The sequence below is a fragment of the Magnolia sinica genome, chromosome 16, assembly GCF_029962835.1.
Source record: "Magnolia sinica isolate HGM2019 chromosome 16, MsV1, whole genome shotgun sequence".
Classification (NCBI taxonomy): domain Eukaryota; kingdom Viridiplantae; phylum Streptophyta; class Magnoliopsida; order Magnoliales; family Magnoliaceae; genus Magnolia; species Magnolia sinica.
Window position 1 is genome coordinate 59487611 of NC_080588.1, and position 20523 is coordinate 59508133.

The following is a 20523-nucleotide window of genomic DNA, read 5'->3' on the forward strand; positions in this document are numbered from 1 at the left end:
TCCTCTATCCACTGTTGGGTCAGCAATTTTGACGGTTTGGATTTCTATACAACTATGCCATGTATGTGGTTGAAGAGTCACCACTAGTTTTTAAATGGTGTTAAACTAACATAGAGCATGCCTAACGGAACTTGCCTGATACGTATGGTTTCTTTTGCTTTCTGCAGTTGTCATTTTACGTGTTGGCAATTGGCATGCTAGAATGGAAACGGATTGCGTACTGACTAACTCTCCGTGGGTATTTTATCCACTCCGTCCATACATTTTAGCACATAATTTTAGGTCATTAGCCCAAAAATAAAGCATATCCAAAGCTCAAATGGACCACACCACCAGAAACAGTGTGAATTAAACATCTACCATTGAAAATTTCATGAGGGCCACAGAAGTTTTAGATCAATCTGATATTTGTGTTTTCACTTCATCCATGTCTTTGTGATATTATGAACATGTTGGATGAAAAATAAACATCACTGTGGGCCATAGAAAGGTTTCAACAGTGGAAATCATTATTCCCATGGTTTCCTGGAGTATGGTCCACTTAAGGTTTATATATAACTCAATTTTAGGATCAACTACTAAAATGATCTTAAAAAATAGATAAGCGGAGTGGATAAGAAAAATACATTAATAGTGGGCCCAATTAAGTTTACTCAGTACAAGAAGAGCGTACTGAGTAACTCAACACGCAATCTGATTTCCAAGAATGGGAATCAGATTGCGTACTGTGTTACTCGGTGCGTAATCCGATTTCCTTATAATGGGAATCGGATTGCATGTTGAGTTACTTGGTACGCTCTTATAATACTGAGTAAACTTTGTTGGGCCCATCGTGCATGCATGTAGTTTATCCATGTCATCCATATGTTTTTCCATATTATTTTAGAGGTTGAGACTAAATTTTAAATATATCAAAAGCTCAAGTGGACAGTACCACAGGAAACAGTGGAAGTATTGATTTCCACCATTGAAACATTCCTAAGGCCTACAGTGGTATTTATTTGTCATCCAACTAGTCCATAAGATCATATAGACATGGATGAAGGGAAAAAACAAATATAAGCTTGGTCTAATACTTCTGCAGCCCCCAAGAACTTTTCAACGGTGGATGTTCAACTCACACTGTTTCATGTGGTGTGTTCCACTTGAGTTTTTGATATCCTTCATTTTTGGGCTGAACTCCTAAAATTATCTAGTAAAATGGATGGACGGAAAGGATGAAATGCATGAATGACAGTAGGTCCCATAGGGTTTAGCTAAGCGTGCTGTGTTACTCAGTACGCAATCGCTTCCGCTAGAATGACGAATTATTCTCCATTTTTAGTATGTACATGTGGGCCCATACTATGGTGATCTAGACGCAAGCAGATTGCGTACTGAGTAACTCATAGCGTACTGAGTAAACTTTGTGGACCCCACTTTCATTCATGCATTGTATCCACTCCGTCCATCTCGTTTAACACGTAATTTTATTGATTTATCCTAAAAATGGAGTATACCCAAACGTAAACTGTACCACACCACCGGAAATAGTGTGAATTGAACATCTACCCTTGAAGAATTCTTGGGGGCAACCAAAGTTTTAGATCAAGCTGATATTTGTGTTTTCCATTCATCCATGTCTGTCTGATCTTATGAACAGGTTGGATGACAAATAAATATCATTGGAGGCCTTACAAAGTTTTCAACGGTGGAAATCAATAGTTCCACTTTTTCCTGTGATATGGTCCAATTGGGCTTTGTATATGCATCAATTTTGGGTTGAACCCCTAAAAGGATCTGTAAAAATGAATGGACAGTGTGGATAAACCACATGCAGTCACGGTGGGCCCAACAGAGTTTACTCAGTACCATAAGAGCGTACAGAGTTACCCAATTTCCATCTAGACCATTGGTTAGTTGGGTCACATGGTGGATGGACCATGGCTACAAAATCTCTGACATTGGGAGATCTTAAGCGCTCATCTTTTTCCCTTCTTGAAATCTTGACCGTCCATTGGCATTCCCTAGATTGGAAGTTTGGATTGTCGTACGGAGGAAATACTTCTTGTAATAGTTCATCCACGCTGTGGCCAGACAAACTAATGGTGTAGATTACTGATCCATTGGCTCCACTGTACAAAATAATAATAAACTTTGGCCGAGGATCATATAAATCCAAATACGACCGTTGATGTAATTATAGTAGTCGTTGTGGTAGCACTAGCTTTGGCGACTCGGACCTTGATTTTTGAGTTGTGGCCCATTTAGTCATTTGATCTCTGTCACTCACCGAGTCTGAGTTGGCACAGTTGCATGAATATTTGCAGTATAATTTACATTTAATGGTCCTAATATCTACATTGTGAGGCCCACCAAATGAATGGTATGAATGTCCCCAACATGCCAGGTTGGATGCATGGGCTCAAGAAAACTCAAGTTCCATCTTTGTTTTTTATTGGCCGTTTGGTTACCATTAAAGTTTTGTTTATATGAACTAATTTAGGCACATTTGTTCAACTAAAGCTTTATCAGGATCAACTTGCATGAGCATAGTATTTCCTTGTACTGACTATTGTCAGTCAAACACCGCTCTTCAAGCATGTTTGGATTGTGAATTACATCACTAATATATGGTAAATATGTAAAGGTTATAAAATATAGTATTTGTTTCTTAAAAAATAAGTAATTTGGTTGTTGGAGTAAACTGGCTTTATATCACACCACAATGGTATAAACTTGAGCCACAACATATCCGGATCAAACCTCAAGCTTAGGTATTAGAAATTTAAATTTGACGTCAATATTAATTTATGTGCTTTGCAATAAAAATAAGACAATATAATAAAATAGATAACCAAACAAAAACAATAAAATACTGAACACATGATATTTTAATGTGAAAAAGTTCTTACGAGAAAAAATCACATCACAAATTAATAAAAATCTCAAATATAATCAAAACTTTAGAGTACATCACTTAAAGAGCTCAATTATAGGCTAATCTCCAATTGTGATGTGCAACCCTTGAAAAAAGCATTCTTAAGCCTTTACAAACACTGGAAACCCTCTCACCTTATAAATCCCTACCAATAGAAAAAAAACGTCCATAATTTATCAAATCCCTAATCTAAACCAGACTTTAACATCTTGATTTGCGCAAAACTATGCAATCCGATGGTTGAAATTTTGATCGATCTTTGGTCGATCGAGCTTTCAACCGAGACTCTTGGTTGATCGAAACAATAATCAACTGACTAAAACGTCACAGTAAGGTCCGATCGACCCCCAAATTTCTCGGTCGACCGAACTATGACTGCTACAGCTAAAAGTAGAATGCAAGGCGTCCTACGCAATATTGATTGACAATTCTTGTGTTTGGATATGCATAGTAAAATCTTATTAATTATATTTTTACATAATCAAAATGTTAAATCAATAAAAATTTTTTTGATATAAACGCTGGTAGAATGCACATATAAAGGCTTTAGCATGCCATAGTATAAGAACTCTTTAAACTAAACAAGACTATGTAATAGATTTAGATGCAAAAAAAAAACACACACAACGTGAAAGACAAAAACAACAAATTCGTATGGACAAGAAATCCTCACCATCGATCATTAACCTTTTTCAGTTGAACATGGACCACTGTTGCAAATATCTTCTTAATTGGATAATTACATGCTAACAAAGCATTCACACGCTGCCACTTAAGATCTATCAAAGTAGATTAGCAGATAGAGTTGATATGGTAGCATGCTTTATAAAAGGATAATATATCTATATTGAGATATTAATTATTTAAATCAAGATCAGAGTACACAAATACACTATTTCCATCCAAAAATCTTTGTTATTTTCTTCATTTTGTACTACTCCTTTGACCTAAGGTCTTGGCCTACTATGATGGCACGTGTGCAGAAGCCAAACGTTTGTGTGATTGATATTTTGCATTTTCTACATGTGGGGACTATGTGGTTCAATCGTTGGATACGATGGCCCAGGAGGATTGTATGCTTGTAGTGGAATGAATCACACACTGACTGATCATCCATCACCGTTGATTTTGCATCAAGAAAAAGTACAAAAGCTGTTGATACGTTTGTCTGCAAAAGATGAGTTTTGCATCAAGAAAAGAATAAAAGATTTATGCTGGCCTTTAATGGAAACTCATGTGTATAGAATATGGAACTGCACGGGCTCTTACTCAATCGTACGGTTGAACTAGGATCATGTCACGTGATCCAAATCGTTTATTTATTGGGTGCATTCAATCAATCAATGGGAATTACTCACGGTTGCAAGTTATTTTTATATTGCGGAATTGACAAATCATCCATATATCAATAATGAAAATTGAATACTGAAATCTTAAAAGCATAGTTGATGGGAAAGACATACCAAATGCTGTGATATTGCTAAAAATGAATATTGGTCTTTCATAGTTTGTACTTTTAAAAGAATTTTCAATGGAAATATTAAGAGGAAAGAGAGCCATAAATGCTTACCCATCACACTTCTCTCATCAATAGTATTTACATAATAAGTTTCCACAATCAGTTTAATAACTGTATATAAGAATCACAGTTCAAGCGTCTTACTCCAAATCCACTTGCAATGATGGCAACTATAGTGAAGCTTACTAAATCGTTCCATCTAAATAATCGTAACAGTCAAATCTAAACCAGTCCTCACGCGTGACCCACTTAGTAAAAGTCTTACAACGAACTCTAATATTGAAATACTTTAAGCCATTGATCAAAAGTATGGCCCCTGTTGGAAACTTTATTAAACCGTTGATCTTTTAGGTCCCTTGTGGATGAATCAATTCATTTTGAAGAGCGTAGATTCGGCACATATATGTTGAAATGTGGGACACGTGTGGCAAGTGGGTCATTTGAGAATTCATGGTGGCACATGTGGTGTATGGATGTACATGTCGGCCCGGGTTAAATCCATCAGACTCAATTGAGTCATGACTCCGAGTCATTGGATCTGAGTCAGTTGAGTACACGCATTTCCTTTTCACAAAAGATACGAAGTTATTAAGAAACATGCACTATAAAAACCCAATAGCAATCCATCTGAATACACCCACACAAAGCCATGAAGAAACACTTGCTACAAGCTCTATTCCTCTCAATGCTCTTCATCAACCCCCATCCCACGTGCCAATACGCGTGCGACAATCAAACCATTGACACATCTACATTCCCCTTCTGCAACACATCTCTGCCGTTGGCAGACCGCGCGAAAGACCTGGTGAGCCACCTTAGCCTACAAGAGAAAGTCGAACAGCTCGTAAACAAGGCCACAGGCGTATCTAGGCTAGGTGTGCCGGCATATGAGTGGTGGTCCGAAGCACTACATGGCGTGTCCAACACAGGTCCAGGTGTACGGTTCAACGCCACCGTGCCAGGTGCGACGAGCTTCCCAGCGGTCATCTTGACCGGTGCGACATTCAATTCATCGCTTTGGTACGAGATGGGTCGAGTCGTGTCCACAGAGGCTCGAGCCATGTACAATGTAGGGTTAGCCGGGCTCACGTACTGGAGTCCGAACGTGAATGTTTTTCGTGACCCAAGATGGGGTAGAGGCCAAGAGACCCCTGGTGAGGACCCTCTCGTCGTGGCTAAGTACGCTGTTAGTTATGTTAAGGGCCTTCAGGAAATGGACGGTGATGAGGGCGCTGCGGTGGGCCGTGATCTTAAGGTTTCTAGCTGTTGCAAGCATTATACAGCTTATGATGTTGATAATTGGAAAGGAATTGATCGGTTTCACTTTGATGCGAAGGTATGATTTTGTTGGTGGTGGTCCAATTTGTGGGCCCCATTTATTTTATATTACACACCTTAATAAGGGAAATGGTACTATAAGGTCGACCTCATGGGAACTTCCCATGAGGTCGAGCTGTGTGGGCCAACCGTGATGTGTGTATGAAGCATTCTGAGGTGGCCCACATGCTTAAAATTTAAGTCAATCCATGACTTGGGTGGGCCACACCACATACAACAGTTGAGAGGGGTTATTCTCTCATTAAAATTTTCAAAATTATTTATTGGGCCCACTGAGATGTGGTTCACAAATCCAGACCATCCATTGTGTGTCCCACTAGGATGAGGAGCCATACCAAGTTTCAGCTGCATCCAAAACTCAGGTGGGCCCCACCAAATCTCCTCTATATATTTTAGACATGTTTTCACGTGGTTTTATATGGTATTGCCCACCTGAGTTCTGTATACGGTTGACTGTTGAGATAACCCATAAGCTAAAGGAGACCCATCAAATTCACTGTACTGATGTTAAACACACATCACGGTGGGGCCCACACAGCTTGACCTTATGCGAAGTTCCCATGAGGTCGACCTCATAGTACCATTTTCCTTTAATAATAATAATAATAATAGAAAAATGAAACTTGGGTGATTTTCTTTGAGTTTTCTTGATTTTTTAAAATTAATTAATTGTTGTATCCCATCCACCATATTAATGGAAGTGGATTACGTGGTGTGATATCGACCTTCATGGTGTGTTGATGTCACCAAGTTTTGTGGGGCCCACCATGAAGATGCGTGTATTATATCCAATCTATTCATTTATTTGGTGTGATTGTTTTTAGGGCATGATCATACAAAAAATATGCAGATCCAAAGTGCAAATGGACCACACCACACCACAGTAAGCAGTGGGATTGAACGGTCACCGTTGAAAACATGTAGGGACTGCGGAAGTTTTGGATCAACCTGGTATTTGTGTTTTGGTGGGGTCGAGTTGAGCTTTGGATCTGAGTCATTTTTGGGGCAGTGCTGTAAAATGTTCTCGCCCAATGAATGGACAGTGTGGATATAACACATACATCATAGTAGGGCCACACTGTAGTACCCTTCTTAATTTTGATTTTTAACCGTTCAAAATAATTTTAAATTAATTCTAATAATATAAATTAAAAATTCATTAGAAGCTTGATTAACAACCCAAATGGGATTGATTGGCTAGGATTTCCACTATGAACGGTTAAGATGAAGAGGGCCTATGGATATGGACACAATTCAAAAACTAACCTTATTTGATTGCAAAATTATCATATTACCAAAATACCCCTCTTGATGTGGTGCAGGTTACATTGCAAGACTTGGAAGATACGTATCAACCTCCATTTAAGAGCTGTGTTATGGAGGGACACGTCAGCAGTGTGATGTGCTCTTACAACCGTATCAACGGCATCCCGGCCTGTGCTGATATGGACCTGCTTAAAGGGGTAGTGAGAGGGCAATGGGGTCTTGATGGGTTTGTTTCCTTTCCAATTTTTCACTTAATTTTGATTAAAATGGAAGATCTGGGCCGTTCATCATGTTGGCCCCACTGTCAGTCGATTCATCGCATGTGCTCTCGCATCTATGAATAAATGGACGGTTGGAGATGGTAATCAGTGGACCACTTCGAGATACATTCGCCCATTTAATTGTAATCAGGCATGGGCGCACGCATCTATGAATAAAGGTATATTCCACCGTCATGGATGGGCCATGATGCATGGAACAATGAAGATGAGATGTCAACCATTGATTTGTATATGGGGCCACGATGGCCACCCTAAGAATGACAATTTATACTAACCAGATAATCCAAACCGTCCATATAGGTCCTGTCAGGGATGTCAACCATTGAGAGAAGATTAGATTAGATACGATGGACGGACCGGATAGATGTTGTGAATGATTTCAGTAAATACAAATTTGAGGATTTATTTGTCAGTTTTCCTTTCTTTCTCTATTTTTTTAATTATATAAAATTCCTGATTTGTTTTTTTTTTTTTTTGTAAATCAGATATATCGTATCGGATTGTGACTCTATAGACGTATTCTTCAATGCGATCAATTATACGGCAACACCCGAGGATGCCGTCGCTGTTGCATTGAAAGCAGGTTAGTTACTGATAAATTGACGGTTCTGATCATCAGATCATCCCATCATGTGGGCCCTAACAGGGTGACGGATGCCAGTAATCCTGAGTCGCGACATAGGCCAAACTAATTCACCAGTTGGTGCTGAGGCCATTGTGTTAAGACTAATACGAATCTGATGCTATATATCCGAGTCGACTCGGACTGGTCAGACCCGATCTAGTTCAACACCATAGGTCAAGTGTCAACCTCGGCTCAGGCAAGTTGTATGCAAGTGTCTGACATACAACCTTGCACAAAAGGTGGGCCCCACACACCATGAAAATCACCTGGACTGAAAATGGAGCCAATCTACTCATTTACATTAGGCCATATCATCGGCCGTTTGTTGATGTGGACGGCCTGGATTCTATTTGTGGCAGGGCCCACCTTTAGCACGGCTAGGATATCCACACGCTTGGAAGCAAAGATCGAGTAGCCTGCATAGTGTCGCATGTTTAGAACATTCAAAATCGTGGAAAGGTGGGCCCACAGTGGAGAATGCAGTCACTAGGCAGGCCCCACATGTACGTGACCACATCGGGCTAAATCCCAATCACTGGATCATACACCAGATGTGCTTTGTGGTGGGGCCTACCTTCTTTTCACGGCTGGGATATTCCACAAGACCACGCCCTTGGCAGCAAAGCCCGGTAGGCCCGGCCCTGTCCAAAGCGAGCCAGGCTAAAATAAATGTACCTAAGCCCTGTCCAAAGCGGGCTAGGCTCGGCCCATTTCTACCCCTACTACTAACTAACGCGGGGTGGTGCACGTTAAGATAATTGGTTATTTGGCCGCCAATTTAGAGCTGTACGCGAGTTGAGTTAGCTCGACCAGCTCGCTCGACTCAACTCGGAAAAGTTCGACACAGCCTCAGCTTGAAGTTGGATTCGGACCGAATCAAGCTGGTTTTTGGAGTTGGAAAAAATTTTGAGCTAGTTTGCTTGAGCTCGACTCGACTCGGATCGAATCAGCTTGGTGACTTGGTTATTTGATATTGATATTGCTCATTGAGTGTTTGATGGAATGACTCAATGAAGTGTTGTTTTCAGTGTGTCCATTCTCCACGAGATTAGCTGGTGTCGAGGAAGGAGTGGATACGAAATAAATCACATTAAAAAAAAAAAAAGCTTACATTATAAGACTGCCCTCGTATCTTGATTTTAATGTTACTCATCAAGTGTTTAATAAAATACATGTAAAGTGTTGTTACTGTTTTTCATCTCATGAAAAATTGAAGATGCCTTTTGCGATTGAGAAAATGTTGCACATGCACGAACTCGGCTCAAATTGGCCCGATCGAGCTGCTGACCGAACCAAGCCGAGCTGGCCAGCTCGACTTGGTTCGACTCGTGTACAGCTCTCTGGCCATGTGATAATGGTACGTGGTAACTTACGCAGGGTGGCACAGGTTAAGATAATTCATGACTTGACCATATGATAATGGTACGTGCTAACTTACGCAGGTCTGGACATGAACTGTGGAACCTATCTTGGAAAATACACAGAAAATGCCGTTAAGTTAGGCAAGGTGGATGAGTCAGTGGTGGACCAGGCCTTGATCAACAACTACATTGTCCTCATGCGGCTAGGATTCTTCGATGGGGACCCCACCCAACTCCCATACGGTAAGCTGGGCCCCACCGACGTGTGCACCGAGGACCATCAACGGCTGTCGCTCGACGCAGCACTGCAGGGCATAGTCCTACTAGAAAACGATGGGACCCTACCATGGTCCACCAAAGACATAAAATCCATAGCAGTGATCGGTCCCAATGCAAATGCCACCCAAGTTATGATCAGCAACTACGCTGGGGTCCCATGCAAGTATACCAGCCCATTCCAAGGGCTACTAACGTACTCCCCAGGTGCAACTTATCAACCTGGGTGTTCTAACGTGCGCTGTAGTGATGGGAGTCTTATTGATGCAGCGACAAATGCAGCAGCAGCGGCTGATGCTGTAGTGTTAGTGGTGGGCCTTGATCAGTCAGTAGAAGCTGAAGGGTTGGATAGAGTTAATTTGACATTGCCAGGATTGCAGGAGAAGCTTGTGATGGATGTGGCGAGGGCTGCAGGTGGGCCAGTGGTGTTAGTGATCATGTCAGCAGGGCCCATCGACGTGTCGTTTGCTTTGAATGAGAGTAAGATTGGTGGGGTCCTTTGGGTGGGGTACCCTGGCCAGTTAGGAGGAGAGGCTATAGCCCAAGTCATTTTTGGAGACTACAATCCAGGTTCTCTCTCTCTCTCTCTCTCTCTCTCTCTCTCTCTCTCCCCAATAGGGGTCGGGTTCGGGCCTAGCTCGACCTGTTTACTAAATGGGCCGAGAATTCCTGACTGTTGACCAGTTTCAATGTGGACCAACCCGGCCTAGTTAAAATTCATCAAGGGCAAGCTCAACCTGACTCCTCCAATCGTAACCAGGTCAGGCTCGACTGACCCGACCTTACCCGGCACAACCACACTTGTGTATTAGTGGATACATACGAAGTACTGATTAGGTTGGGCGAGTTGGGTCCGTCAGTAGCCCTGGGCATTGATTATGTGGGGGTAGGGTAGGGTTCCACCGGCACCATAACCTGGCTTAGTTATCCGTTCTAAACCTATGTTTTGTGGAGCCTACCTTGATGTCTGTATTTAGAGCTGGGGAAGGGACAACTCGACTTGTCAACTAATTCAGATCCGACTCAATCCGAACCGAATGGGTGAGTCAATCCAAAACCGAATAGGCTTCGCCCAAACTGAGTCGAGTCCAAGTTACCTAGTAACTCAACCCAAAACTCAACTCAACTCGGATTCGAGTATATATAAAATAAAAAATCCTAATTTCTAAGTATTTTTAACCATACCCACCACACCCAACCTCGACCCCAACCAAATCCTAGACTCTCTCCCTCCCTCATCCTCCTCTTTTTCCAAGCCAGGCAGCCACCTCTCTCTCTCTCTCTCTCTCTCTCTCTCTCTCTCTCTCTCTATTTAGTGCCAACTCAACCCAACTCGGTGCTTTTGACCAGGTCAGACTCGGATCAGGTTAGGCATGCTGGGCTAGGTACTGAGTTGGGTCGAGTTCAGGTTAGGCCTATTTCAAAACCGGATCGAGTCGGGTCAGCCCTAATTCGATCAGACTCAACTCGATTCCCAGCTCTATCTCTATTCTATCCACTCCATTTTGAATACTCATTTTGGAACATGAGCCCAAATATAAGATACATCCAAAATGCGAGTGGGCCACACTACAGGAAACAATATTGAAATCCCCACCATGTAATCTTCTTGGCTCAGCTGTGATGTTTATGTGCCATCTAACCGTTCATAAGGTGATTTCACCGGGATAAAGGATAAAACACAAATATCAGCAAGAAGCTTTCAATAATGTGAAACCTGGCACATTATTTTGACTACTCATTACCAGCCTTGCAGTCTCAATCTGAAGTGCACTTGTGGCTAATGTGCCAACCTGCACCACATTTAGGTGGGACCCACCAACTAAATTCCCCAGCCAAAGAACTCGGGCTGAGTGGCTTCGATCCAGCACAGGCCTGCCAAGTTGGCATGTGTGAGCTGCAAGTGCACCTTGGACATATGTTTGATTCGGGTACTAATGAACGGTTCGGATCATCAGGTGGAAGGACCCCGGTCACATGGCACCTACAACAGTTCGTAGACACGGTGCCCATGACAGACATGAACATGAGGCCCAACACCTCTACAAGCTTCCCTGGCAGAACCTACAGATTCTACAATGGCCCATCCATCTACGGTTTCGGACATGGCCTCAGCTACACCACATTTTCCAAGTTCATCATATCAGCCCCTTCAACCATATTCATCAATCTCAAGCCGTCCGTTACCTGGGCCCCACGTAACATCCACGCCGTCCACTGGGCCGCAGCTGCACGTGTGATCAATGTGTCCGACGTGGATTGTGATGGTCTGGAGTTCGACGTGACAATCGGCGTGAAGAACAACGGCGATCGGAATGGGACCCATGTCGTTCTGCTCTTTTGGAAGCCACCCACTTCTAGTGATGTAAGTGGGCCACCTAAGCAACAGCTGATCGGGTTTGATCGGGTCCAGGTGGGCACAAATGAGGTTGCGGGTATGCAATTTACGGTGGACGTGTGCAGGGACATGAATGTTGTAGATGGAGATGGGAAGAGGAAGCTGATACTGGGACACCATACATTAGTGGTGGGGTCCACCAGCGAACGGCCAGTGAAGCATATGATCAATGTTAGGATGTTTGAAGAAGAGAAAGCACTGTCGTCTGTGTAGGGATTGGTTGGAAATTATAACCGTTTATATCATACTACTAGAAATGGACGTACTAGATGGTGTTACAAAAAAAACAATGGATCTTGTTAGTTAGTTACAGCTTTTTATAAGTATTAACAAGTGGACCCCACTCATTCTGTGGGTCTTTGGGTGGCGGTCATGATTGGCTATGTTGTGGTTCACTTGCTGATTGGATGGGCCTGATTTTTGGAGGGTATACACACCTTATGGTTGAATTACGGCCTTTTGGATGGGAACGGATTGGCTACTCGGTGCTCTGTGGGCTCCACCATGATGTATGTGATTCATCCATTTTTACAGATCATTTTAGGGCTTGATGCCAAAAATGATAGGAATATAAATCTCAGGTGGACCACACCACAGGAAAAAAAAATAGTGTTGGATATCCACCATTAAAATCCTCCTAAGGCTCGCTGTACTGTTTATTTGACATCCAATCTGTTGATTAGGTCATGCAGACCCAGATGAAGGGAAAAAACAAAGATCACCTTGATCCAAAACTTTTATGGCCCCAAAAAGTTTTTAATGGTTGAAGTTCATTCAACACTTTTTCTTGTAATGTGGTCCACTTGAGAATGGGATATACCTCAGTTATGGTCTCATATCATAAAATGATCTAGAAAAATAGATGGACGGCATGGATGAAACACATACATCATGGTGGGGCCCACAGAGCACCATCCACCACCCATTGGCTGGTGGCAGGGGGAGTAGCCAATCCGTTTCCCTTTTGGATGGGTTGGATGGCCAAGGCACATCACTGGGTCCCACATATTCAAATGAGAGATTAGGCATTTTTTTTACATCTTGGGAGCTTCTTGTTGCATGGGATCATAATATGAAGGGTGTGGATCCCTAGAAAATGACCCCAACTTGCGGAAAGTAAAACCCGAATGTTGTCTTGGCACACCTCATTTAGGTTTAATTGTGTTTGCCAGGCTTGCATGATATTGAAACTAGTTATTCCGTTCCTTGTTTGTAAAACTACGTGAAAGAGGAGGAAACTTAGGCCCGTTTGGATGGGTGTATTGGAAGGGATTGAATGGTATTAGGGTAGATGGCATGGATTTCAAGATAACGATGGTGTTGTAAGTGGATTGTCTTAAGATCCATGGGATTGCTATATCCTGGGATTGCTATATCAAGTCTGTTTGGCATGCCGGCCAATCCCAGGATTAAACCTTCCCATGCCTTCCAATCCCTCAAACCAAACACGTCCGAGCCAAATTTGACCGGATTAGGGTGAATTGGATGGGATTTAAAGGTAATGATGGTGTTGTCAGTGGATTGTCTTAAGATCCATGGGATTGCTATATCTCGGGATCAGATCACCCTGTCTGTTTGGCATGCCCGACCAATTCCAGGATTTAACTTCCAATCCCTTCCAATACCATCTAATCCCTTCCAATCCGCCCGGCCAAACCGGCATCCATATTTTTAGATAATATAGATGGTGACATATGTAATTTTTATAGCTCATGTGTAAACTAACGCATGTGGTGCCCATTTAGACTCTGTAAGAAATTTGCTCTTGAATGTATGTTAGCATGGATAGATTATTACTTATTAGTGATTTGCTAAATTCATTTGTGATGGAAACCTAAGAGAATAAGTAGATTGAAGTAAAATGTTCTACGTGCATGTGTATTCCTAACATACCACGTGTGATTGTCCAAGTACAAATGTGCCACCATTAGGGGTGTACATGAACCGAGTTAGCTCGGTTAACTCGCTTGACTCAACTCGAAAAGGCTCGATTCAACTTGGTTCGAAGCTGAGTTCGAGCAGAGTCAAGCTGATTTTTTAAGCTCAACTCGACTCCGATCGAACTCTAACTCGAATTGAACTCAGATTGAACTAGCTCGATGACTCGGTTACTTTGATATTGATGTTGCTCACCAAGTGTTTGATGAAATGACTCAATGATGTGTCGGCTAGTGGCAAGGAAGGTGTGTATATGAAACAAATACTATTTTCCTTGATTTTGATGTTGCCTATAAAGTGTTTGATGAAATACTTGTAAACAATTACGGTTGTTTTACATACAGTGAGAAATTGAAAGTGCATTGCATGTGTTTCTGAAAATGCCGCATAGGCTCGATTTTGGCTCGAACTGGCCCAATCTACTGACTGAATCAAGCCGAGCTGGTCGGTTAGGCTCGAGGACCTAGCTAAGCCAAGTTTGAGCTGGGATCAGCTAGTGGCTGAACTGAGGCTAGCTCAACTTGGTATACACCCCTAGGCACCATCAATCTTTGAGCACCCAACACGTGTAACATTTGTTTACATGCACTAAAAATGTCAAATGTAAGGCTTACTATTATGTATATCCCTTACATCAACATCAACACCATCCATCCATTTTAACAGCTCATTTTAACTCACGACCTTAAAAATGAAGTAGATACAAATCTCAAGTTGACCACACCACAAGAAATAATGTTGATTGAATAATCAACATTAAAAACTTCTTAGAGGCTCAATCACCACTATCTCATGTGGTGTGGCCCATCTATGATTTGGATATACTTTGTTTTTTGGACCACGCCCTAAAATGAGTTGTCAAAATAGATAGACAGCATGGATGTAACACATGATGGGCCCCACAGTCAGGGATCCACCACTCTTCTTCCACATGTGCTAATCTATCCTTCTCATCGAAGAATGAACAAAACGACTCGTTCGACATCATGACCTGGTTAACATATGCCAACACAAATAAACCTAAGCAGCATGTGCCGATGCAACTTTGCTTGCATTAAAACAAAGGAATTTGCTCAAGGCTCAAAGTAGGCTAGCCATCATCCTAACACTCAGAACCCGGGTTTAATTTCAAGTGTGTAAATAACAGAACCCGGCCGGGCCTAAACTTCTGCTGAGGCGAGTGGAGATCGGATAGGTCTAAATTTCGGGCCCACAAACCGGATGGGCCAAACATAAGAGACCCAGGCATGATATATTAAGACCCGAGTACACCCTCTGGTTGGTCACAGGTGTAACAGACCCGATTACGGCCCCGCTAACATGCCGGGCAGTGTTTCATGCCGACAGATATTGTCGGGTCAAGTCCCACCAACCGACTCTCATTCCCACAAAGTCTGCACTTATATGGCCCACCTCGACAGATATTGAAATGCTCTGGCTAACTGGCTATATGATACACGGCAGAGCCACCTCTCCACAGTGCACGTACAAGATGATGTATCAATTGAGTCCATTCATCTAGTGGGCCATACCATGGATGTCTAAAGCTTCAAAGATCATATCCATCCCTTTTTCCCCAACAGAATATCTGACCATTAACCTTTTCATTTCCTACCGTCTATTTCTTGTCCATCCATCGAGTGGCTAGGATTGTTCGATCCATATTTATTTTCAATAATTTTCCATCAATATTAAAGGAAACTAGATGGACGGTACCAAACGGTAAATCATCTTCACACATGTACTGTGGAGATTCGGCTCTACCCTACTCCGGTTCTCTTCTCTCTACCGTACCCTCTCCTTCATGAATATTCGTCATGGTACACATGCGCAACTTTATTAGATCACTTTCCTCGTATTTTCCACGAGTTTTGCTACAATACATCCCCACGTATTGTCATGGGATACGTGCGTACTATAGCAGCTGGATATAGGATCATATTAGGTGATCCAAACCGTTTAAATGATGGACCTCACCGTTTAGAGGGGATATCTAAATAATGTAAAGCTCATATTGAAACTTTTTAATTCTTTGACCGTTTAAATATTTTATTTTGAATATGGACCGTCTATTTAACCTTTGTTCTATAGGTCTTTGATCAGAAGTTTCGGATCTTCCAATCTTGAATGTTTTTAGGGCAACCATCTTAGTCTGTGTTGTCTCCATATATCAACCGTTTGGATCACTGAAAATGACGTCAGATCCAACGGCTAAAATAAGGACGTGTTTTATAATGACACGTTGCAAGCACGTTGAATATATGTATGAGAAGTGATGAGATAGATTCAGGTGAGTTACCACAAGCTGTAGTACGGAACCAGCTTTCCTGCTCACATGGCACTCGCGTCAGGACGTGGTTTGGGTACCGCCGCTGCTGATTCTGACATCTGTACAGGCACGACGGACGTGGTGGGCTTTGGCTGATGGCAGGCCACGTGCAGAAGCACATTTGAAAGGATGCCTGTTCTGCGCCTACCTTCCAATTAAAATCAGTTGATATGGCTGTAGCAATGTCAGGACGGACGCGAATTAGCGGCTTCATAGCTAATGTCTCGAAGTTCTGTCAGCCATATGCAAATGGGTAAAACCATATGCAAATGGGTAAAAGTTATTTACTTTGATAACCATGGCATTGTTACCCATGGTTGATTTGAATCTTACTTTTTTCAATTTTAAAATGATGGACGGTATCAAATATATATGGGGCCCACCGTGATGTATGTGGATTATCTACACTGTTCATCCATTGTGCCAACCAAATTAAGGACATGAGCCAAAAAATGAGTCAGATTCAAAGTTCAAGTGAACCACACCATAGGAAAAATAGAATCAAACACCCACCATTAAAAACTTTTTAGGGCCAGTGTGAGTCAATTAAATGTTGGATCTGCCTTATTTTTCAGCTCATGCCTTAAAATGTTTTGGTAAAATGGATGGATGATGCAGATATGTTATATACATCACGGTGGTGCCTATGAATTTAAGTTAATCTATTTGAACCGATTTTCAAAGCAGAAATACCGGCATATTTCCAAAGGGAGTGAAATTATAAAAATTAATTACTTATGGGGCATTTACATTGAATTTGAAAAATCAAACAGGCCGGAAAGCTCAAGTAGACCCAACATAAAAAGTAGTAAGAATTGAATGTTTACCATTAAAAATTTTTAAGAGTAGAAGTTTTCGATTAAGCTAATATTTGCATTTCCTTTCATCCATTTTTGTGTGTACTTACTGGCAAGTTAGATCTCAAATAAACATCATAGTGGGTCTTGGAAAGGTTTTAACGTGGCATGACGATGCCTACTATTTTTTTATAATGGTTCACTTTAGCTTTGGATCTACTTCATTTTCGGGTTCAAATGGATGGATAGTATGGACACGATATATGCATCATGATGAGCCCACAAAACTTGGCGAGGTCACTTCAATAAGAGATTACTGCTAAAGTCGTCAGTAGTTAATCCACATCACCAATGACAACATGCTGTCTACATCTCGTGTAGGATATTAGGATCAAGTAAATGGGCTTAGACTGGGTATGGCCACCACATAGATCTGTGGTGGCAGGGCAGGGTCACCATGTAATCCGCGTCCCAAGATAACAATAGGCCTCACTTGAGAAACAAAAAAAATCAAGCTGTTCGACTCATCAGATGGGCCACACCATGGATTCATTGGACAACCAACAGTCTCATTTGGTATTCGAACTCATGGCCTCAGTGTTGAAACTCTTGTGAGTTTACCATTTTCATCATAAATGGCACGATAGTTCGGGAATAATTGTAAGGTATTGCAGGTAGTGATGCTATTGCCTTCTGGCAATCAATTCCTATTGCATTTGTATACACATGGCACAGTTCACATTGACAAGTGAGAAGCCATCATATGTCGGCACACTCATATAAAAGATGGAAAAAAAAAAAAAAAACATATATTAGAAGAGTCTACCATCGCCCATTCCTCAAAGACACATAGCCTACTAAAAAGAGTCAAATGCTCAAAGATTTTTTTTTAAAAAGGCAGTCATCTCTCATATGACACATGACCAATGGACGCAAGACACATGTGACCCTTAAAGTGTCAAAGAGGTTTTCAAAAAGACCTACCGTTGTTAAATTTTTCGTAACCAGCATACACATGGCATGACTGTTCCAAATCAACTCAGAGAAAATTTTTTCAAGAAGACATCTAAGATTTTCTCAAAAGCCTCGAGGAATTAAGAGTGAATAACGAAAAACCATTAAAAAATAGAAATAAATCATCTACAATAACACAACACAGCAATGATTCTAAATCCGAGCAGAATATATCCGCGCCTTGTAATTAGAAGATTTGTGTGCAAGTTACGAAACCCTTATGCACGCCTACACCTCTCAGAAGTCTATAAAAACAACACTCAAAGAAGAGCTCGGAGCCTTCACCAACATAAATCAATCAATATCTTTTAAGCTCTCTCATCCTTTCGTCCTTTATGGATAATTATTAATTTAATTTTTTTAGCTTAATCACTCTACTTCTATCTAACTATGGTATGACAAGTTCAAAGCCATTAGTTTTAACTTAATTTTACTACTATCTAGCGCGTTGTTGCTATTTATACTAGGAGTAGAATAAATATCTTTGACTCCATTATTGAATTCTAAGATTACTTAGTTAATTAAATATCCACAACTTTATCGTTGAATTCCCATATTACTAAGTTAATTATCTACAATTATGTCATCAAATCTCTAGATTATTAAGTTCTTACTTAATATATCTCCAGTCACATCCTGGGAACTTCATACTACGACCATCTAATATTTTCACGGTTGTTTTGCTAGCACAAGCCTTTGTAGGTATTTTTTCCTTTACTTATTTTATTTTTGTTTATCGATTATATTGTCCTAACATTTTAATTAATAAATTAAAAATCTAATCTTATTTGTTGACTAGTTAGGCTAATTTTCACAAATCTAATTCTAATCCATCTATTTTAATACCAAAGGTCACAAGCGTTCAAATCAATTCAAGTTACAAACATTTAACCAAAATAAGACTACCTATTTAGTTACGTGTGTAGCCAAGTGACCCGATTGAACACATGGCGTAATTTCCAAACCTCTTGATGGCCCACTTCATGGAAAGCCCGAGTCCTGTATACATTTGCAATATTGGCACATGTAATAGCGTGTTCATGAACAAGACCGTACACGCGTGTACGATTAACAAACTTCAGGCAAAGAAAGATATGCTTAACGTGCACAAGTCATTTGAAAGAAAATGTAAAAGAGCAAAAAAGAAAACTTTGATACTCCGGCAAAGTGTTCTAATGATACGCAGGCACTTAGAAATTGCATCCGTGCCATTCAAGTAATTCGAACTAAAACAACCAACATGGGTCTCAGTTTAGATATATCATGAGCCAAAGAAATACTCACATTTGATTATCTGATAAGAGCATCCTAACCATTCAATCAGCAGCCTTCAGATCAACAGAACCATCAGCAATGGGAAGTCAGATGAAGTAATAAAAGCATGGGCCATCAATGGCTATGGCCCACTACATGGACGGTCCAAATCGATACATCGCCCTCACCGTGCCAGGTGTACTTTGAAAGATGGCTCTGCCTTATTTCGCTCCTCCAAAATAGCATAAAGTGCCTAAAAACACCCGAAAATTTCGCACCGGTCCATCGCTGAGGTGGCCCACATAGATACATGTATCAGTCTTTTATGATGTGGGTCTGTGTCATTTATTATAAGACGGGGTTTATTTCATACTCTAGCAGAGCCTGATGGTTCATACACATGCACTCAGAGAGTACACGTGGCATACACAATGACTCAAACTATACCGTTGAAATTGTGGGACCCATTGTAAAAAGATCTTAACTCTGAAAACAGAGTTATTAGATGATCCTAGTCTCAGATTAATGGGAATTTGTTGATTGAATCAGGACCGTTGTCTGTTTTCATTGTGACCATCATCTAGATGTCCGCTAATCAACCACCTAAATCATCAGTTGAGTGTAATTTTTGTTTGTGATTAATCTAAGGTGGGGCCCACTATTAGAATTTGATAAACATATATGCCACCGGCGTATGAACCATCGCACTGTCGGAGCATCAAAGCTTTGAGGTATTACATCGTTTTAGCTTTCGGTCAAGATGGGTGGGGCCCATGGTTCGATCATCTATCCAACAAAACCCCCCCTAATTGGAAGACCCCTATCTGCGTATTACCTGGCCGCTTTCTTGGTTGAACGTGAACTCTTTTGCCGTCTTTTCTCTCTCAACCGTCTATTTTTTTACCACCTATTGAAGGGTTATGATTCTTCGGATCTAGGAAATTTTTGGTGGGTGGGCCATAAAAAAGTGGACCCAATAACATCAACCGTTTGGATCATGGTTCAAAGGTTATTTCCCAGTGTATCTGCCCAAAAGTACAAAAAGGTATTAAGAAAGTTTTGGACAGCACTGTCCAGGTTGCAGTTTGTACAAGCCGGTCCATGCTTCAGTGATCCAAACCATTGATATTGTGGGCCCCACTGTGGTGGTCCATGCATAAAAGAAATCTCCCAGAGAAGAACAATCCCAACCCTTCAATAAGTGGTT

At 41.3% G+C, this 20523-nt stretch overlaps 1 protein-coding gene across 1 annotated transcript; it reads left to right on the top strand.

Moving 5' to 3' along the window:
* The first annotated feature begins 5081 nt into the window (after positions 1–5081).
* On the top strand, positions 5082–12391 carry LOC131229310 (probable beta-D-xylosidase 5). Its single transcript, XM_058225232.1, has 5 exons — positions 5082–5775; positions 7100–7269; positions 7810–7907; positions 9392–10156; positions 11545–12391. Exons 1-5 carry the CDS (start codon positions 5089–5091, stop codon positions 12195–12197), a joined length of 2373 nt encoding a protein of 790 aa, XP_058081215.1. The 5' UTR covers positions 5082–5088; the 3' UTR covers positions 12198–12391.
* The last annotated feature ends 8132 nt before the right edge of the window (positions 12392–20523 follow it).